The sequence below is a fragment of the Leuciscus leuciscus genome (genome assembly GCF_965113295.1).
Source record: "Leuciscus leuciscus genome assembly, chromosome: 15".
In the NCBI taxonomy this organism is placed as follows: Eukaryota; Metazoa; Chordata; class Actinopteri; order Cypriniformes; family Leuciscidae; genus Leuciscus; species Leuciscus leuciscus.
Window position 1 is genome coordinate 34,725,414 of NC_138739.1, and position 23,142 is coordinate 34,748,555.

Consider the following 23,142-nt stretch of genomic DNA (forward strand, 5'->3'; position numbering starts at 1 on the left):
GCTTCTTTGGCAGTGGATGTAGCCTGGGACCCCCCTCTGTCGTCGTATTGTCTGGTAGAAAATTGAAAACAAAAAAAAGACAATATGACCAGACCTTGACAGAAGGATCTATGGTGTTGCACTTGTCTCATTAATGAGGGCTGTTATATTGTGTTCTCTGAAGTTTTGCTACTCTGGTACCCTGGACGTCTTAGACGTTTTCATAATTAGAGCAATAGTCATCTTTAATTAGTGATAGCTTACGGACGAGAGAGGCCTTTTGTGATAGACCCCCAGCCTAAATTTAACCATACTATAATCAAACAAATGTTCCAATATGTACTACATAATCTATATAGTATATTACACACAGTAACTTGCACATTTACACATTCACACCCTGTCACGTGTATGTTTTTAAAGCCGTACCTGCAACAATTTCCACCAGCCCAGCTAAACGTATTGCAGTCTAAAACGTGTATTTTAATGAATTAATTTAATCACACTCCTATTTGTCTATAAAAATTACATTTTATTTGGATTTTTTTTTTTTGGACCATTTTAAATTAATATTAAGTAAAATCATATTTAAAATTATTTTAGTAGTTGTACTATTAAGGTTAGTCTTCGTCTCATTGTGAAGTGAGCAGATGTGCTTGTACAGTAGAGGCTTCAGTAATCAATCAATGAATGCATTACTGCAATCAACTGAATTACTGGAGGTGCCATATGGGCAAGGGGCCCGTGGTGACAAAGCACATTTTTCCAAAAAAAAAAAAACCTAAACATAAAAACATAGAATTTGCAAAACGTACCATTTACATTGATATCTTGTTGTTTGGAGAACTAAACATAGCCAAGGTACTAAACACGTTTTGCGTCGCACTTTTTGCTTTCGAAACCAACCATTCGAGCCCTGTCCAAAGATAAATGTGCAATAGCAGGATATTATCACTATATTGTGGTAAAAGCGTCTTACCTTGCCTTTTCCTCAAAAGCAACAGTCCCAAGACGCCAGGGCCTTCTAGTGCAAACACACACACACACACACACGTGTACTATACGTCTTTCAGCTCTCGGCGTGGTGAGAGCATGTGCTGCTAGCCTGTGAAATCCCACCCTATCTCTCTGACTGTAGAGCAGCACACGGCTCTCCTTCTTCCAATGGCCCCCCTTCATTGATCTATCTTCAGCTTGCCTGATAGGCGCTCCACCCTGCAGGTCACTTCTTCCTGTTTAACCATTGCTTGGTTTTCTTGAAAGAGCTGCCATCATAAGGATTTTTTTAAAAAATTTTTTTAGATAGAGAGACAGACGAAGAGATGTGAAAAAGACACTTCCCTTTTCCCTCTTTCCCCTTGTTCTGTCCGGCGGGACAGGAGGAATGTAGTATGTGCGTGTTAAAGAGCACTGAGTGTATGTGGCCTGGTTGAAGGGGTGACACTGTTCAGTAGGGCTGTTTACAGAAATATATCCCACATAGCCTGTATTATAACGCTGCTCTTCTAAAGTTTCCCTCGCTGAGACAGGTTCAGGTTAATGAGATAACGCATGTTTTGACAGCATGGTTTATGTAGAGAGTGCGTGCTTAAATCAGTATTTTACAAAGTAGATTGCTTTTTTTTGTTTGTGTTTTAGTTAGTCTTTCAGTTTTTTTGTGTAGACTGCAATTCATCAACCTATTTTTAACACTACAAGACGATCAGAGGATCCTTGAGCATTTGCTTATTAGTTATGAGTTAATAGTCATTTTTTTCTTCTTCTTCTTCTTTTGTAGACTGGTGTTGTAAATTTTGTCAACCTGGTTTCAATGCTAAAAGATCAGAGCATACTTTGTATCTCTGCTTACCAGAATGCAAATAAACAAATTAGGAAAACTTGAATAAATGAATCCGACACAGTCGTTTTTTTGCCTTGTATGACTATATTTACAACAATACAGATATTACAAAAAAATAGATTTTTTTTTATGGTAAGTGTATATTTACTACTCTAGAATGCTGTCATTAAAATTTGGCTCACTATTTTGACGGAAAAAAATTGCGCAAAATCGCAAATTTGAAACGAGATCTGCACTCGCATTTGTGATCGTACTGCATGTTCAAGCCTTTCGGTTTTCATACATAGCGTAGAGTGTACTAGAGTGTACTTTATAAAAACTTAGCAAAATTGATTGAAAATCTTTGTTAAAAAAAGTGAAAAATATCGGGATTAGTGTCAGTATGTGTAGACTGGATGCCCAGAAGATGATTAGTACTGTAGTAAAATGGCTGACTCAGTGAAGATGGAGGCTCTTATCGTACGCAGTGGCCCAGACGGTGGCCTTCCCACACTAACGTTTTTCATACTTGGTTCATGTTTAAACAATTAGTTGGTCTCTATCGCAAGGTATGGTGCACAAACACCTGCTGTTTTTCTCTCAGGACTTGTGACGTAAAGTCGAAATCCACACCTAACTGCAGTGCAACACTGTCTAAAGACTTTCTATGGCGGTGCCATTTTTTTAACGAAATTTTAACAGTGATATTAGATTTTGTGAAAGGATTATCAGTTTAAGAATGAGGTTTAAGAACGACATGTGCAGGTGCAGAAGCACAGAGTGAATAATTTCCAGAAGGTTCACAAATCTGTTGGGTGGGTGTTGCCCTGTGCTGCCTCCAACAATTGGCTCGCTGCACCTAAGACGACACGAACATCTTTGAATGGCTTTAAAACCAAAAAAGAATTGTAAAAAGCCTTCACAAAACATTTGACGTTACACAAATAGCATAAGACTGAAAATAAAACAAGGTATTTCAAGAAATATTTGTAACACCTTTAGGTCTGCACATGGTGGTATGAGAGGCTTGTTTAGAGGGAAAGAGTCTTGCTCAGAATATGAGGAAGAGGATGGTGTGAGGGGCGTATTGATTAGGTGTCGTTGGAGTCACGCTATGAGTGACCTTGGCCCTATCAGGGTTAAACTTATTACTCTTTGACTTCTTCTGACCCCCCCTGACCTTTGGTGTGAAAGCAAATAATGCTGAAAGATGACCATCGGTCAGGCCTCAATGGCCTTTTATTTGCCAAACACACACACACACACAAATACAGCGAGGGGGCCAAAAAGGTCTTACGTCCAGAGAGGCACACTCCACAAATAATGCCATTAACCAATCAATACAAGAGACAGAAGAGGGGGTGGACATACTGGTTTTAGAAATGTGCAGCCTGGAAATGCGTTCTCCATTTGAGAGGCCATACATAAGTGTGCCATGCTGCTCTAAACAGATATCTAGCTATTAAAAACGGAACTTTGTCTGGGAGAGGTAGTAAAAAAGAAAATGCTGTGTTGAATCGTTTACACTCTGTTGAAAAATAAATGCAGAAAATGCATTTGTGAAGGAATATCTGCATATCGCTCTTCTGCTTATTTCATGCACGTTTCTACAGCTTTTTTTTCTTGAATACATAACAGGCAGAATAGTTCAAAAAATTAAAACGTCGAAAAAGAAAAGTTGTGCAATTGAATTCCATCGTGTTACGATCAAGTGTGATGAGAGGGAATATTTTGCACCACAGCACATGCTATTCACAGTGGGTTCAAAACATAAATGATTGTTTACTACTTTCCAACCCAGAGAGCAATGCGGTGCATAAATTATGCAAGGCAGAACTTAACCGTTGAGAGCAACATAATGAATTTTGGATAATTAGTTGCAATGAAAGTTGCAATTTTCACAATTAAATATTTAGTAATTTCCAACATGTACAGGTCCTGTTTCATTAGTAGGACAAAACAGAGTACGATGACAGCATCGGATTCACCAAAAAGTTATTTTGAACAATCTACGATAGCAACAAGCCAAAGAGAATGTACGTGAGAGAGAGCCAAAGGAAGGGAGAAAGAAAATCAGAAAGAGAGGGAGAGAGTACCTCGTGGATGCACTGCAGTGGTCAGCCAGGGTGGAGGAGAGAGGCGTGACGCCCAGGAGATGGAGGAATAGTACTCCATGCCTAGAGTGTTAGGAAAAGAGAAGGAAAAAGAGGAGAGGAGAAGAGAGGACCACTAGCTTTAGCCCTGCTACTGGTTTTGCCCTGCTGCCACTGGCTGAGAGAGAAGGGAGCATTTGATTGGAGGGTGTGGGCTGAGGCGCCTCCTTCTCATCCTCCTCCTCTCTGCAGTCTGCGTTCCCGCCTGTCAGGGTGAGTTAGCTGAGGGAAAGAGAGATGCAGCTCCCCACTCTACTCTTCTTTCACCCCCTCCATCATGAACGGATGGCAGGTGGGACAAGAGCTGCTGGAATGACCACAGCCACAAATCTCATCCCGACGCCCTTCTTTTCTCTCTTCTTTCCCTTCCCAGACTCTTTTAACTTGTTGAGAAAGTAATAAATAGTAACTATAACAATATGATACGGTGAGGATGTGAGACAGAAATATGGATGCGAAACCAAAAAAGAACGACTGTGGGAGAGGCAACAAGAATTTCAGGGAGTTGGTGGGTCAGTGTCAGCAGGTTGTCAGGCAATAACAAAGCGAACTGAGGAACACGTTACAGTTCACAAAAAAGAAAAAGGGAAAAACAAAGGGAAGAGGAAGGAGAGAGTGGGGGCCCAACTCTTTTCCCAACTCAGTCCCTGTATTTTTTTTATTCTTGATTCATTCTTCTCTCTCTCTCTCTCTCTCTTTCTCTCTCCACATTGGCCAACTGATCTTCGTGTCTTCTGTTGCCGCATTCGTCATCCGTATATGCCACTGGACACGCTAAGTATTGATTTTTTTTTTTTTTTCTGTCCACCTTCTATTTGGCTCCTTGCTCTGTTGCCTACAATGTAAGGACCAAACCATGAAAAGTAGTCTGAAACTGAAGGGAAAGGGGGCAAGGATGTAGCCAAAAAAGTAAAAGTTCAAGAGTCATCCACTATTCTTAATATTGAGACATACGTGTCCTCCTCAAATTCGAGGGTGGTTATGGCCTCGGAGAGGGGCATCTGTTCGAAAATCAGTGGCAGGCCGTATCTCAAATCTCTGCTAAAATCTCAAGGGGCAGCAGAATGCAACATAAGCAAAGATTCACCTACTTGGCACGAGATGTAGATCACAGATTTATTCAAGAAAGAAACTAGAGGGTGAAACAGGATTGTGAGTTAGCGGTCTATCAGATTAAATTGGTGGCGTGTGCCATCCACTCGAAGGGTCATCATGGGTTTGACGGCCAGAAAGGACTTCTTTGACCGCAACTAATGCTATGGAGATGCAAGGCATTTTCTGAGGCGACCTCGGCCCGTGTCACCGTAACCCTTTCCCAATTCGCTTTCAGTGTCCGTAGTGTCCAGTGACCTTTAACCCACACGTGTCCCCACCCCCAGGCCCCAGGGGTCTTGCCCTGCAGAAGGGTCGCGTGTGCCAAAGGCCCCAAGAGACTTGAACCCTGTTGTCATGGAGATGACCTCAGGGAAACAGAAGTCCCTTAGCAGTTACATAACACTTATGACCAAGCAGAATTTTGCTTGTATTTGCCATTTTTGTCAAGTGTTTAGTTGCAAAAAAGGGCTTTGTAGGAACAAACCCTGGCAAAGAAATGACACTGGACGAAGCCTCAATTAAAGCACTAGCGAGTATAATTTTTTAACTTCTGACTTTGATCAAGGTTTTTCCATCTCAATGCTCTTGACCAAGCAGAATATTTGCCTGCTGCACTACCCTACATTGGGTATTTAGTTGCAGCGAAGAACTACGAAGGAACCCAGGCAAAGGAACCAAACCAAAAAAGCTTAAATTGATGTACTGGCAAGTAGAATTCGGTAACTTATGAATTTGTGCAACCATATGCTCAACACTTAAGCAAACAAGTCAATACTAAGTTATTGAAAACATTCAGTACTGCATCAAACTGCAACAGGCCTTTAGAATATTCTTGAGATTCTCCCAATAGTTCGGGATCAAACCCGGTCAAGTGTGTCAGGAAAGTACTACGAACTCCAGTGCCCCTGACGCGCCACCGCTGGGATTAAAACGATTTTTCGGGTGCTGACAACCCTGTTAGGGCACCTGATCGCAGCGCCATGCATGAAGCCAGAACCCCATTTACAATAGGGCCAGGGCGGGAGGAAGCAGTGGGGAGGGCTGTTGTTGTCGCAGCCCCCTAACACTGCACGCACAGGGGCACAAAAGCTGCAGAGGGTGGGGGTGGAATGGAGGTTCAGAGGGAGGGTGAACTACGCCATCTGCCATAAAGCTGGTGCATGTGGGTAGGGGTTGTAAGGGAGGGGCCGCGCTGGTAGGGGTGTGTTAGCCCTAGATGTGTTCGTGCAAGAGATGGACCGGGTCTTCCCTCAAATTAGACACGACCCCCTGAAGTGTAAGCCGCAGGAGACGGCCAATTCCTGCCTGCTTGCCTCTGTTTGCTTAGCAGCTTGATAATTAGAGAAATTAGGGACTGTCTGGAGATTAAACAGCAGAAGAAGCACACTCCTATTATTTTTCGCTTCCCTTCCTCTGTTCTTGTTCTCTGCTGTCCTTTCCCTGTGGCAACAGACAAAACATGCATCAGGAAACATATATGATGTCATGCATTCAAGTCATTCATTCAAATCATTGACTTGGACATTTTTCTTGCGCACATCTTGAAATATGATGATTTTTTTTCGGATTTATAAAAAAACACTCCCTCCCTCACCCACACACACACACAAACACACCAAGCACAATGGGCAGTGGTTCACGCTCTGTGGAAATTGGGGTGACACTTTTTCTTTAGAACGGATAACTCTGCTTTGCACTCCTGATAAAACATTTCTGGTTATAGAATAAATGCATTTACGTCTACAGATTTTGTAGAAATTATGAAACATGTAAATGATGAAGTAGATATGCCTACTGTGTTTTAAATCATGTACGTACCACAGTAGTGTAGCAAGATCCTTGGCCTTCACATACTCAAGCAATCACAACAAACAGCCTCAAATATGATAGTAAAATGATGCCAAATGTTTTTGAAACAAAAAAGCCTGTTGAATTGCACTACTTGAAAAAAAAAAAAGGCATTGCTTGCATAACCATGCTTGCATTTTAATGCATTGTATTTTTAGGGCTTGCATTTTTATGGGCTGAAATTCAACATATAAATTTAAACGTCAATTTATTTGAATAAATATAAAAAAATATAAAAGGTACGCATTATGCCTGACACCTACATGAACACTTTACAGTTGGTTTTATGACTGTAAGTCGTTCTCTTCAAATGCATTTGAAGTTAGAAACGTGTATACCAATGTCGTATGTAACTTTAGAGACGGTCCCTAAATGTGCGAATGTCCAATGTCAAGCCAACTTTATGCCAGTATATCACTGGGAAACACTCAGCATTAAACTTTGCGCGTTAAGTTCATATTCTGAGTCCATCTGCTTGCCTGCGAATTTGGTCTTTTATATCACTGTATTAGTCCATTAAGCTATGTTAAGCGTTTTATATGTCCAGCAGGGGAATCCTGAAGTATTGAGGGAAACCCTAGTAGCCTACTGCATGCAGCACATCTCCGCAATATAAAGTTAAGGCAACTAAACACTGAATTTGACATAAAACAGCCATCGTAATAATCACAAATACACTTTACATTGCTGTAAATTAGTTTTTATGAATGAATGGCTTGCTCTAACTGTTGCTCTGGTCTTCTTCGTCAACAACATGCGCTTTTGCACCACTTGCTGGTGAGGCCGACAAACAGCAGATGGAGATTATGCTTGGTAATCTACTGCTTTTCCTGCAGTTCCTGGATGTCAACGTTGAATTTACTGTCGAATTTGAACCACTGAATTTGTGGAAGCGAATTTGCAAAGCGAAATAAAATGGACCGAAAATTGCCTGTTGAATGTTATAGGTTGTGCTTTTAAACAGTTTGAATATTTTGGAAGTGAAATATGAAAGGTGAATATGGATTATTGAATTTTTAATAATGAAAATGTGTTTGAAATGTTTTGAATTGAAATATTCACAGCTTAAATATTCAACCATGCTGAATTTCAGCCCATAAAAATGCAAGCCCTAAAAATACAATGCATTAAAATGCAAGCATTTTTTTTTTAGTAGTGCAATTCAACAGGCTTTTTTGTTTCAGAAACATTTGCCATTATTTTACTTCCATACTCAAACATAGTAAATACAAATTTGCGTGGAAGATAATGGCACATTACAGTTTGAGAGTAGCAGTGAGTTACTGCACATGGCATGCAACCATGGCCACAGGTTCACTGAGTCTGCATCATATGAATAGAAGCGCTGTCCCATTCTATTCCACTGTTTTAAATGCTTCTTCGTAGCGCCATCTAGTGAAAAAAAAAATACATTACAACATCTTGATCTAATCAATCACAATAATGTTTGTACACTAATTTAATAATAATTGAACAGTGAAGGCTTACCTCAAAGAATACACTTTAATGTAGAGGACTGTAATATAGTAATTTCCTCAGTTTCATATACACCTAAAGAGAAGATTATTTACATATTTGTCAGTATTATGTTAGTATACTATATGCATGTAAAATACTGAAAATTATAAATATAAAGTATAACAAAACCTACCTGAAGTAGCCACTCTTTGTCTGGATTACACCTTTGCATGCTTTATGCTTTAGAACAGTATTAAAGAAGACGCTGCTACATTGTTCATTATTAATTATTTTTATTAAAAATGCATTTATATATATATAAAGATTTTGTTTAATTTATTTATTTAGTCATTTTAATTTATTATAATAAATCATTTATTTTCATACTACCTGAAAAATAGGTAGTTGTTGATACATTTTGCATGTCTACAAAACTAATGTGAAGCAGTTAAATAATTTTATGCTCAAAAGGTTTTTAAGATCATGAGAAAAAAAGTTCAGTCAAGTGCAATCAGTTTAATCTTCTTTTGTAAGTACAGCATAAATGGATGTTGATCCTTTGAAAACTTTGAAAAAAATATGTGATAAGTAAAATTTTTTGCAAATGTTGGTTTAGGCCTAAGTAATGATTCTGACATTATAATATAATATCTAAAATGACTTAAAGCTTTTAGAGGTCATTTGCCTGCTGTTTTGGGACATTCAGAGACAAGTGTCATCTGGCGGTAGTCGACAACATCCCTCCACCTGCTCAGCCCAGACCATCCGTCACAACATACACCGCCCTGTCTGAAACTCATATACTAAATAATGTCTGATGTCATGCCCCCTGGTGACTGTGAATCTAAAACAGCAGTTTCTGGCTCAGTTTTATAATTTAAGTTAAAGAAACAAAGGACAGATCCAACCTAATCCTAGATCAGCAATATTTGTCTGAGATGTATTATCTGTAAACATTGACTAACAGGATGGGACCATTCTTTGGGGAGTGGTTAGACATCTGTCATAACTGCTTTTGTCCAGTAGAGGACAGAATGAACACAAAAAAGAAGGGGGGGGGGGGGGGGGGGGGGGGGGGGGGGGGGAAGAAAATCAGCAGTATATTGAAAAGAAACAGATTCAGTATGCCCTACATCCTAAACAACCTTTTGACAGCTTTTACTTTGAAAATTGCCCTAAAATCTATGATGTCCATACAACAGAGGCAGTTTTACAGCCAAATACCTGTAAATCTGAGCCAAACATCATTAATCTAGAACATCCAGAACCTGTCATAACATTGTCCCCAACCCATCAATCATGGGTGCTCCGCAAGGTCAAGAAAGACAGAGAGAGGAAGCGAGATACGAAAGGACAAAAGAAGCAGGAAGTAAAGAGAAATAGTAGAGACATTGCATTGCAAGCACTAAAAGTGGAAAGGATATGAAATGACCCACTGAACTTGAAAGTATTATGCAATCATTTATGACATCTCTCCTTACACATAGAACCTTTTTGGCATAAAGTGTTCTTTAAAATCGAGTCAAGAACCCTATATGGTTCTATATAGAACCCCACTGAACCTTTTTTGTAAGTGTGTGATTTTAGCTTATACTGTATGGTTTTACATTTTCCAAAGGAAATCTGGTGCTTATCCACTCAGAAGCTGCATCCACGTTGCTAGGGTTTTCTGGAAGGTTACTAGGGCATTGCTAAATGGTTGCTAGGGGTTTTTAGGCGGTATCTTGGTGGATTCTTATGATATATATGGTCAATAGGTGACTCTTTCCTTTTTAATTTGCCAGATCAAAATTTCGATCACATTGCTAAGAAACATAGCCAAATAGTTCTTCTCAACAAGTTGCAAATTTTGAAGTTTAATTCATGTTTTTAGCACAAATTAGGGCTTGTTCAAATCCCCAAGGTTTAGATACAACTGTAAGTACTCTTTTGTTCCTTAGGCTACGAATTTGACTGTTACGAGACATGACTGTGTGATTGTTATTAATCCGTTGACTTCTTAGCTTCGTATGTACGCCCAAATTTCCCTCAGCAGGACAAATGAGGTATCACTATCAAGTGCTTTGAAAAGTGTAAAATCGGATCAGACAGTATATTTTAAGGTACATTTGATTAATGCTGTTCTCCTAAGGCAGTTCATCCCTGTAGTTTTCCTCCCTGGAGTTAAACCACGATTATAGCAGCTTTTCCTCAAGGGGTTTCTTGTCTTTATGGCAATGGTTTGCACCACATACTGTAACACCATTTTACTGCATTCTCAGACCATGCTTTCATGCAAAACACCACCTGGCTCTCATCTCAAGCGCAGTGCTGAAAAGACATTACACTTATAGTTAAGATAACAGATCTGACAGAGGTATTTCCATCCTACTTAAGTTATCTCCTCCAGTCCTGCCATTACAGACTTCCCACTGGTGTTCAATAGCCCTTACCTGAGTATTTCAAGGCTGCAGTTTTCAAAAGCATCGTAAGCCTAAGTTGATCATATTGCCACCAATGGTCTCTACGATTAAACTCTTTTCATTCAACCCCCATTTTGGCAAGTGGGACATAAAATGACATACCAAACTTACTTAGCTCAAGATGCTTTTGAGAAACACAGCCCAGGTCAGTTGACACAATACATTCTTGTCAAATATCTGATATAAATGCGTATGTTCATTTATTCTTGTATTCTTGGTTTGCCCTGATCAAACCAATGTAGTGGCAATATACAGTACATTACTTGGTGTCATAGGGTACTTTGACATGTAAATGACTGAATGATGATCATCTTCATGCATAAAATGTCCATAGAAATTCAGTATTGTCATAAATTACCATGTTCAGCAACACGGTTATTTCTGGTACATTTCCATATTCAGCTTGAGTTGAGTGTTTGTTGACTATTTTTTGTCATTTCTAATCTATTAGGCTACCTATATGGCATTTGTTCACGTTTTGTTTGCATTTTATAAGTATTTCTAAGTTATAGCTAGCTTATGTATAGGCTAATCGTACTGTGCAATGAAACTTAATGAAATGTTTTGTAACGACAGCAATAGTCTTGTCTATTTAACGCGCGTTTGTTTCTTTAATATTACTAAAAAGGTCGTTCACATTATTATTCGAAAAGGCTTCTATAGTGTGGGGCACATTAGACAAATAAAATCCGCAAACCGTGTCTTAGTTGAGCGCTGAACGGCTCCTGAGGAGATGAGGATGATGGTGAAGTGGGCGGGAAGCGCGCGGGTGGCGCGAGGCGGAGTTTGTCATGCACGCGCCGTCACCGTGGATATTCGGAATCTCGCGCAGCGTCATCTTGGGTTGGGTTGCGTTTGTTGATCCAGCGAAAAAAACTCTCTCGCACGGATATAATGTGGACCTGCAATCATTTTAGCGGACAGTAGATGATACAAGACGTTCGCGGAATACCGTTATGTTTTATATCGCCTCTATCGTATAGCGGTAGCGAGTCGCTGCGTCGCAAATGGTTCGGTGTGATCAGCGGTCTGCGGTTCCCTAAGTCTGAGCGATTCGTGCAAGAAACTTTACTGTATTTACCGAGTTCATCTCGGGTTCATTCTGCAACAGGTTTCTATAATAAATCAACACTGCAATATTGTCGGACAACATCAGAGGAGACTAATCTAAAATAATGATACGTAAAAGAAGAGGATAATACGTGCTCAATTCACCTGCATATAAAACAGCAACAATAAGAACACTTATTTGGAGACCAATTTCTACAGTATTAGGATATACAATATCTGGAGGTCAATTTCAATATGATGCCGGTAAGTCGAGATCAAGCTATGTAATACGCTGATGTACAATGATTTTCATCTCCATGCATCAACATTGCTTCTTTGTCATTGAGCAACTCAATTTCATTAGGTAAATGTCTTTTCTTTTCTTTTTTTCATCCAAGTTGCATTGATCAGATTCAGATGGATGATAACAGATACACATTCCCAGGCACCAGTGTTATAATGGTGATAAAGGGGATTCTATTGAATAAATAGGAGGCAGAGGTTGAATAGCCTGTTTGTCTTGTTTAGATTTCATATCCTGTTATCTAATAATAAACACAGACTGATCCAGAATATTGCGTATCTTTTAATTAATTTCAGTAAGTATTGAAACAATCCCAAAAAACTGATCAACAAATATAAGGAAGGGTTAATTGCAAAAATGATTGTATGTAGACATCTTACTTTCTACTAGAATAGCATCTCTTTGGATTAAATAAGTTTCCATGGAATGTTCATAATGCAAATATGACTATTATTATATAAATAAATAATGTAACCAAATGATCAAGATCATTCAGCAAAGCTATGATTTTAAGATGTGTGGCACAATATAATTTACCTGACAGATCCTTAAGGTTAGACAATGTACTTGGCACAAAAAGTCATTTGATGTTATCTAGTGGTTATGTTTTGAGATTATAATATATATGTAGTGAAATGAGTTTTTAGTGTGCTAAAGCACCTGGCATCTCTTTGCTGTCACTACTCTTATGGGTGAGTCACTAATGGTGTGTCACGCATTCATACACCAACCATTCACAGTAAAAACATATGATCGTGTCACCTCTATTCACAACGATCACAAGGGCTATTTGTCATTTTAATCTTTCCATTATAGTACATTTCTGATGAAGATACAGTTCTGGGTAAAACTCATTGCTCTATGGGTTCATTTTCAAGAAAGTCCTTAATCTCCACTGGCTTTGTCACCGGATGTTTGCCTTCAATCTGGATGAACCGTCAGTATCCATGGATTCATACCGTTAATGTGAATTATAATCCCTGTGTATAATGGAGTGGGACATTATGAGTTTTCATTTTACAGATTTTCAAATGCAAATAATGACTTGCGGACACAACCTCTTTAGGCGTTTCGATTTTTTTGGAATTGTTTCAGTGGAAATACACTATTCTGAGACATGTTTTAAGATACTACAACATTTAGTTATATTTTTACACTTGTCCTGGTCAGTAGCATTGTTGTGTGTTTGAGGCGGATACAACAGCATGGTATATTTAGCTTGTAAAGATCATAGATGATCATTTCAGTGTGAGTCATGGTCAGTTTTAGATCCTAGATAATCTTAATTTAAGTAAAGCAGCTATTTTGAAGTCGTACATTGTGTTTGAGAGAACCGCAGTGTATATGAGCTTGTTACAAAGCATATTCTTTCAGCAGTCTGAATTATCTGAATTGTGACTGTGTTCTTTGTCCACCCCATAAATCTTTCCGTACCTCAGACGCTGAGTTCATTGTTTTTGCTGTGAATTACTAGCTGCCTTAAGTCTCAAAGGAACAACAATTGTGATAAAAAAAAAAGAAAAGTAGAAGTGGGATATTCCTCTTAGTGTGACATTTTACTGAAGTAACCTGCATTGTCCTCCTCAGTGCGTTTTGAACTAAAACTGCATTGAGAATATCAAGGCATTGTTTATACTTCCCCTAGAGGAAGTTGATTTGGGTTGCATAGCTTCCCTCTGTTGAAACGCATTGAAGGGTCCTTGTGTGGTCATGCATTTTGTGTCGATTAGAAAAGTACCCAGAGCAGCTATTTTCAAGGCTCTAAATTGATTTGACAGGTGAATAGATGTCTCGGGCCGGGAGCACTTGTGGAATAAGATTAGCTTGTAGTAATTTAATTCCGTATCCCACTTCAGTTCAAAGGCTGTGCATTAGGAGTTATAAATATCGCTGATTGTTGTCGGGCCCTTTCAGCCACCTGAGGCCTCGGTGGGAAACAATGACCAGAATTGCGGCGGCCGGTTGCCACGGCAACTGTTGCCAAGATCACATTCCACACACAACAACATTGCTGCTATGCAGAGAAGTGTGTTTGGAAAACTCGGCTCTCAAGGACCAACCGGTAATCAGGCACTCAAAATGTTTTAACTTTAACCTTTAAGATGGTTCTAGCTACAATAAATAGGGTCTGTACTGCTGAACAGAGCGCATATGAAGTCAGCTCACCTGTCCTTTAGACAAGCAGAGGTCACACTAAACCAGTTCCTCGAGCGAGTTGACTATATTTTTGAAGCTTCAGCATTTTTATTAAACCACCTTTATTCTCCTGGTGGCCAAAGGGTTTTGGAGGGTTAGTGTGCGTGGGGGTTGGAGTTGTAGTGTATGAACTCAAGACTAATCCTCATATTAGTCGTGCTTTGTGTCAATCCACTGCAGGGGCCATATGGCTGATTCTGGGCCTGTATCCTCACACACACTGCAGGCTGACAGCCTGCTGAATCTGCGGGTTCTGTCCTGTGACTTACAGAAGCACGGAGAAACTACTTCCCAACAAAGCATGAGAGCCTAAATTAAAGGCACATTATCGTGTAAACCGTGTCCGATCAGAGCATGTATTGATGGATGCTCTTGTAGTGATCAGACTGAATAATTGATGCTCTTTGCGTTCGTTGGATTACCTCTATGTGTTGGCATAGTGGCTTTTCTTCGACTTTGTGGCTGACCGCTTTTCATTCATCCTGTCGAATGTGATTACTGCCCACCCTTGCACAAGGTCCAATAGTCAAGGCAATTAACCTTTACAGTTAATGAAAACCATGCAATACGGGCTGTGAATGTACATTGTATGTTGTAGAACAGACAATCTCATTTATCCATTTGAACAATGCATCTACTGTTTTCAGCATTAGACAACAGGAAAAATAATGAAGAATGGTTCCTATTATGGACATATGTTGTAAATGCCATTTAATTCTTGAGGTTGTGTGGCTTGGTAAGTTTTAAGATACTTTAGGGTTAATGAGTACAGGCGTTAACCTGAATGTCATTGCGTCAAAGCTACACACTCAATTGCAAATGCACTGTTGACAAAGATATGGTTTTGTCATCATGCCTTTTGTTTAATGTTTATTCTTTTGGTGCACGAAATGCGAAGTTGCCCAGGGCTACGCCTTTGACTTTGAATTGCAAGAGAATGACGTCCTTTTTCTTGTCCACTTAAAATGGCCCAATGAACTGGCCTACATACTGTTTGCTTTTTGAAATGTGTAGGGAACACATAAAAGGCGATGCAAAAAATAAAATCAGGTCAGTTAGAGTGTCAGTATTAACTGGAGATAAGAAAGTATAGAGTGAAAAGTCTGCTGAGAAAACTGACATTGTTGGGTAACTAGCTTAACTAGCTTAACCAACATCCAGCTTAACTTGGCTTTGACCAGCAAGCCTATACCAACACTAACCAGTGTAAAAATTCCTGTTGAAACTTAGTGTTTTTATGTGACTGTGGTCCAGAGTTGTTTTGGACCCCATTCGCTTTCATTGTATGGACAAAAAGCTGAAACACTCTTCAAAATGTCATTTTTGTAATTAGAGAAATATCATTTTTGGGGTTAACCTTCTCTTTAAACCTTTAAACTAAGTTAAGTTTATTACTTAAATGAATCCGTATGGAAAGTCTCCAGGACATTTGGTGAAGATTCAATGAGAGTTTAATGCTTGTCAGCTGGTGGTAAATGCCAGTATATTTGACTATTCAAATCCATTACATCACCTGTGGTTACCTGTGGCAACATAAACAGTGTCTTGTTGCAAAAAAGTGCTATAATACTGTAATCCTAAATCTCTGTTCCATGCCCTAGGACAGCATCATGTCATTTAAGATTTCTCAGAAATATTACTCTAGGGATCAAGTTTGGGATCACTGCCGCAGGCTGGCCTTCTGGAACAAGGGCTTTTCTATAACAGCAGTGATCTCTCTAGGATTTAATGCCCTATGGAATCAAACGCTGATTCAAAAGCACTTTTTGTCATGCGGACAGACATTTAGACACATGTCCTACTTTGACAGGAGGACACAAAGACTGATCACTTGCTGCGTTTCCATTACCCTTCAAATTGCACAAATTGAAATTGTGATTTGAAAATACGACCAATGGAAACGCTTCAATTTTGCGAAACTCCCATACATCGCTAAAACGTCTTTACGCTCACATGAGGTGTGTTCCGCTCCCAAGTATAAGGGACTTTCCTTGCCATCAATGCTTGGTTAGCATACCTACGTCTCTGTCGATTAAAAATAATGGCTAGTGCGGTGGCTACGATATACGTAAACCTACCAACATTTCTTGCCATGATGTTTGTAATGACTTATCGCGAGAGGAAGTTTAAGTCTCATAACATCGGTTAATGGAAACGGCATCATTTCGCAATATTTTTTTATCGACATTTAGAAAAATATCGAAAAAGTTTTGTGCAAATCTGTAATGGAAACCAGGGTACTGTCTTTGAAATTTGGAAAATAGCCACGTCAGCTATTGGTTATGTCTTGGGAAATGGATAAATGTGTTTAATTAATTGTAACATTTTATTATTTTTAGCAATGGGACAAAATTTACATCACCATTCGATAAAGAATTCCCTCTGAAAAGGGAAATAATATGCAAGAGGTCTGCGGTTTGCAAGTCACCATGAGACAATATGCTCCTTCCATAATTCAGTTAGGATCTTTTAAGAGCTCATCTTATAAACCATAACCCAGAGACAAATTAGGTTAGTGTTTAGCATGATTTAGACGTATGCAATTTACAACATAAGTGCATTAGAGGAAGATATACATTAAAGGGAGATTAATGAAATTCCATTCCCAGCAAACATTCATCTAATAAAAGCTTTCATTGGTCATCCCAAGAGATTCATACAGAATGGTCTGACAGACATATTCATTAATCTAACTTAACCAGTAGGGCTACGGTCTACACTCTTAAAAATAAGGGGTTACAAGAGGAGGTTCTTGATGCCATACTCTTAAAAATGATTGTTTTTTTATTGGCATTGAAAGTTCCATGAAGAAACTTTAACATCCATGGAACCTTTACATTGCACAAAAGATTCTCTTAAGTTCTTCTTTACATTATTCAAATGTTCTTCACACTGTAGAGAATGGTTCTTTTAAGAACTGTTCACTGAAAAAATCTTTGTGGAACCAAAAATGGTTCTTCTATTTTTTTTTTAAGTGCATAGAAGATCCATTTTAGGTTCTCCAAAGAACCTTTTTTTTTCTTTTTAGAATTTTTTAATAATCTAAAGAACCTTTTTCCACTATTAAGAACCTTTTGTTTAATGTAAAGTTTCTATGAACATTGACTGAATGAACCATCAATGCCAATAAAGAACCTTTATTTCTAAGAGAGTAGCAACCGTTTCTTAATCTTTTATCTGTAATTTAGTTGCCAAATTCCATATTTGTCTGATATAGACCGTAATCTTTATGCCGGCACTAAGATTATCTTTTTTCACTGGATCCTATTTGATGACTTTTTGAAGCCTTTATTGTCATTCGTGGCCCTTTCTATGGAGGTCCTAATTTTTGCTGTCCCTTTTGGATCAACTGATCCAGTTTTTAAAAGACTGCTGGATTACAAGCCTAACCACAGATATTCCTTACTGAATCTTGTCGAACATTTATTTATACATGCTTGCAGCATGACAGTAGGCGCGGATACAAGTGCTTTAGCAGTCGTGTGCGCATTAGAAAGCCAGATTAGACTTGATGTGTGTAAGTGTGTGTGCGCATTGAAGGAGAGAAAGCCTCTTAAACCCTTTTCGCACAGCTGTGTGTGACGGCAGATGAATGTCACGACGCCGATGTTGCACAGATCAGGAATACTGATAACTGTTTGGACAAGTCTAGATATTTTAAAAACTGCAGTAAGGAATTTCTTAATGACAGCTGTTTGCAGAATTGCATTCAGGAAAATGCTTGTGGGTGAATTACAGTGCTGTTTTTGTTAGCTAAACTAAAACTACTTTTTGTTAAGTGAAATAAAGCTGAAATCAAATATAAATACGAAAAACTTAAGTTTAGAAACTTAAAGGGATACTTCACTGATCAGCATTAAGCTTTGTATCAGTAGAAACCCGGTAGTATTTTCGAATGACCGTGCTTCCCTCCCTCATGTCCACGTGAGACGAGAGATTTCTGTATTCGTCATTCGACGAAAAAATCGTCATTTCGCGTCATCAGAGGCTTTTTTGTCCAGAGGCGAGAGACTACAGCCAGTAGGAGGAGCTCGTTCCGCATGTCTTCAACCCGCCCATAGGGGGATCTCACGATAAAACGCTGTCTTTTCAGTTTCAAGTCAACTAGTAGCCTAGTTGTATAATTTCTTCTGATCCTGCCCTCTGTAACCGGTAAGCGTGGCTTGGGAGTGGCCTCGTAGGGCAGCGAAGCAAGTGCATTCTGGGAGTTGTTGTCTTTCATCCGCATGAGCCAAAAATACATTTTCTGGCTTTTCTCAGTCTAGAACTTTGAAAATAATATTAGAATAACATAGTGTGAATTAGCTTTTATTTAACATTTTCAGTATTCATTTAAATTTTTTGTTTATTTTTTTATACATATTTTCATTTAGCTTTAATTCGTTTGTATTTCAGTTTGTTAGTTTTAGTAATTTTAGTTGAAATTTTTTATTTTGTTGAGTTTTAAGTTTTTCATCTAAAAATTTTTTTTTATTTAACCTTTATTTCAATGAACGAGAACAATCTTTAATAGTTCTAGTTTTAGGGTATGTTTACACGACAACGATGTACTAGAAACTGAACAGTTTTTCCTTTGTGTTTTTTGCGTACAGACGACAACGTTGTCAAAACTATCCCCGTTCACACGGATCCGTGAAAACGACTAAAAAACGCTGTATTATTCATGCCAGGCCAGTAGTTGGCGATGTAAAGAAACATTAAGCGTATATAGACTGAACGTGATATAAATTACATAAAACTAGCAAAGTGTAAGAAATCGGTTGTCGTAAAAAAAATTTAGTGGCCATTGTACAAAAAAACTTGACTGCAGAATGACGCAATTGACCAATCAGAATCAAGTATCCCAGAGAAGCGTGTAATAAAATATGTGCGTTCAGGAATTCTCACGCAGGATTGTTTCCTGTCCCGGTGTTAAGGTTGAAGAGACGCTTCTACCCATCTGGTGTGACAGTAGTACCTCAGCTTCGCTTGCCAAAGCATGTAAACACACACACACACACACACACACACACACACACAACACACACACACACACACACAGTAGCAGAGAACTGCTGAGTGTTTTTGCACTCTATCAGCAGTGATAATAACGCTGCTACCGATAGTCTGAAAACAAACACACACTTGCAGAATTGTCCTTCAAAAATATGCTTATTCTTTATTGGCAAAGATGTTGAGTTTATTTCTTTGTTATTCATTCGTTTTTTTTAACGTTTATTTAATAATAAATGACATTCATTTTGTCATGAATTTATAGTAAGGTATAGTATTTTTTTTTATTAATGCTGTTACCCACATTGGCAATAACCTTGTCTTTTTCCTCCTTCGGAATTACAAATCAATTACCTCCTTGCTTTCTGACTAATTATGACCCCATGCTTGTGTTTTATTTCTGGATAAGAACCCTCTTGATGTGACAGCCATCTGTGCCTGCTGCAATTAAAGTGCCAAGACAGAAATACAGCATTTCTTTTGCTGTCAACCATCCATCTTGGCATTTTCACCCACACGCACTGCTGTATTAGAACATTACGTGAGCATCTGGCATATAGTGCAACACGTTCTCACTCACAATATGACGCCAAGGGTTTCTCATTGAAAGCAACAGAGTATCCTGCACGTCGAAAAATGATGCTAAAGGGCTACCCTTTAAAAGTGACGCCGAGGGGTCCTGGCCAAGCGTCAATATGTAACGAGTTGTGAGAATGTGCATAGTCTCATATCTATAATAGGTCTGGATGGTTGAGAGCATTCATAATAAAGCTACATGTAAGAGAAGAACCTCTTCAAGAAACTTTATTCTGCTGTAAATGGATTTTGAGTCTGTCTACATGGATTAAAAAGGCATTGTTTGTTACATTCTAAGTTTTTCAGATCAGTGTTGTTATTATTAAATAAAACTAACACTAAAACGATTTAAAAATACATATATTCTATTGAAATGTTGCCTTGGCACCTAACTGAAATAAAAAGAGCTGAAGTTGACATGCTAAAATTACTAAACTTACAATAAATCAAAGATAATCAGATTTTTTTTTTTTTTACAGAATTACATTAAAAAAATTACTAAAACTTAAGCTGAACTAAATTAAATGAAGCACTTAAAAAACTTAAATGAAAATTAGAAATGTTGCCTTGGCAGCTAACTGAAATAAAGTAAGTTTGAGTTGAAGTACTAAAATAACTAAAAGTGAAATTAAACTAAATTTAAAGGCTAAAAATAAATTTTACAAAAACAAATCAAATTACTTAAACAAAAACTAATTTAAAATTACAATGAACAATGAAAATATAAAATTAAAAGCAAATTTTTTAATAGTATGTAAATAATATTAAAAACTCTCTGGTGCGCCTCCTTTTTTGCTTAATTGAAATGAATGTACTGTATATTAGTCCGATAATGGGTTTATATATATATATTGTATTTTTAGGGGATTTTGTGGTACTAAATTATATTTATGTAGTAGAAAATCATATTTCTTATGTTACAAAAACAGCCTTTTTCCACCTTAGAAACATTGCTAAGCTACGTAATATGCTATCAGTTTCTGATGCAGAAAAGTTAGTTCATGCATTCATGACCTCGAGACTGGATTACTGTAATGCTTTATTAGCTGGTTGTCCTGCATCCTCAATAAACAAGCTACAGTTAGTCCAAAATGCCGCCGCTAGAGTTCTTACGAGATCAAGAAAATATGATCATATAACACCGATTTTATCATCACTGCATTGGTTACCTATAAAGTTCCGTATTAATTACAAGGTATTGCTACTGACTTATAAAGCCCTAAACGGCTTAGCTCCAGTCTATTTAACGGATCTTCTATCGCCCTATAATCCATCGCGCTCTTTGAGATCACTAAATTCAAGGCTTTTGGTCATACCTAGGATATCCAGAACCACCAAAGGAGGGAGAGCATTTTCACATTTGGCTCCAAAACTCTGGAATAGTCTTCCTGATACTGTTCGTTGCTCAGACTCGCTCTCCCAGTTTAAAACTAGATTAAAGTCGCATCTCTTCAGCCAGGCATTCATATAATCCTACAGTTCAAACTACAATCCGGCCTCTATCCAATGCCAGAGGAGAACTGGCCCCCGACTGAGCCTGGGTTCTCCCAAGGTTTTTTTTTTCTCCATTAAGGCACCTGATGGAGTTTTAGGACACCATTAGGTCACTTGATGGAGTTTTTCGGTTCCTTGCCACTGTTGCCTTTGGCTTGCTCAGTTGGGGATATTTTGGGGATATTTAATTTAATTTTATCAATCAATAAATTCCTCTTGAAACAAACTTTGTTGTATTATTTTAATTTAATACTGTGAAGCTGCTTTGATGCAATCTGTATTGTGAAAAGCGCTATACAAATAAACTTGACTTGACTTGACTAGTAGTTCTAATCCATTTTATTCACTTTTTGAGCATAGTTTCCAACTTACACTGTCCTAAATCTTGAATGCTTTGGAGCACAGACTTTTTAAAGAAGACACTTGGCAGATTATCTCTGAAGTGAGAAAAAAGTGAACTTAAAAAGTTATAGAAGTTTATTGTTATGAAAAATGCACAAAAGTACTATTTTCAACTTTTATATGAAATCTATATTTTTCAAAACATGTTTTACTCTGAAACTGTGAGAAAATCAAAACCATAAATCTAAATGAGAAAAACCATCCAAAAAATGAGCTTTCAGTAAGATTTGAAAATGAATGAAATACAGTGCTATGCATAAGTTTAGACACCCATGCTAAAGTTGACTAAAGAGAGGAATTAAAAATCATCTTTTGGAAATTGAACTTAATGCCTTAATTATTTTTTTTTTTTGAAAAATCCAACCTTTAAGGACACAAATTTTCTTTGTGAATGAATAATGTATCATAAATAAATAAATGTTCTTCCTTAAAATACAGGGTGCATAAGTCTGGACACCCCTATGTTAAATTCCCATAGAGGCAGGCAGATTTTTATTTTTAAAGGCCAGTTACTTCATGGATCCAGGATACTATGCATCCTGATAAAGTTCCCTTGGCCTTTGGAATTAAAATAGCCCCACATCATCACATAGCCTTCACCATACCGAGAGACTGGCATGGAGTACTTTCCATAAGATCATCTCTCAATGCAAATCAAACCAGCTAACTGAAATAAAACCATGCCAGTCTCTCGGTATGGTGAAGGCTATGTGATGATGTGGGGCTATTTTAATTCCAAAGGCCAAGGGAACTTTATCAGGATGCATAGTATCCTGGATCTACTTCATGGATCCAGGATACTATGCATCCTGATAAAGTTCCCTTGGCCTTTAAAAATAAAAATCTGCCTGCCTCTATGGGAATTTAACATAGGGGTGTCCAGACTTATGCACCCTGTATTTTAAGGAAGAACATTTATTTATTTATGATACATTATTCATTCACAAAGAAAATTGGTGTCCTTAAAGGTTGGATTTTTCAAATTTTTTTTAATTAAGGCATTAAGTTCAATTTCCAAAAGATGATTTTTTTATTCCTCTTTTTAGTCAACTTTAGCATGGGTGTCTAAACTTATGCATAGCACTGTAGATGAAGTTCGTTTACAATTCATTTTCAATGTGGCCAATTTTGACCATAAGGAGTACAAGTTTGCCTTTTTTTCAGGACCATTTAACCTTCAGGAATCATGTTCATGATTTTGTGTTCACACAGCATGTACCAAAAAACATTCTGATGAAGTAAAAAAAAAAAATTGCGGTCAAAAATGACCGAAGAGCACTAGAGGGTTAAAATAACACTGCTTTAGTTGAGAGT

The 23,142-nt window shown here is 38.0% G+C and overlaps 1 protein-coding gene across 2 annotated transcripts in view; it reads left to right on the forward strand.

Moving 5' to 3' along the window:
• The first annotated feature begins 11,617 nt into the window (after positions 1-11,617).
• Positions 11,618-23,142, forward strand: part of tp53bp2b (tumor protein p53 binding protein, 2b) — a 29,390-nt gene continuing 17,865 nt past the window's right edge. For both annotated transcript variants that reach the window (XM_082139707.1, XM_082139708.1), the window contains exon 1: positions 11,618-12,128. In XM_082139707.1, coding sequence (XP_081995833.1) covers positions 12,120-12,128 — 9 coding nt within the window. In that variant the 5' untranslated portion in view covers positions 11,618-12,119. The remainder of the gene's footprint in view (positions 12,129-23,142) is intronic.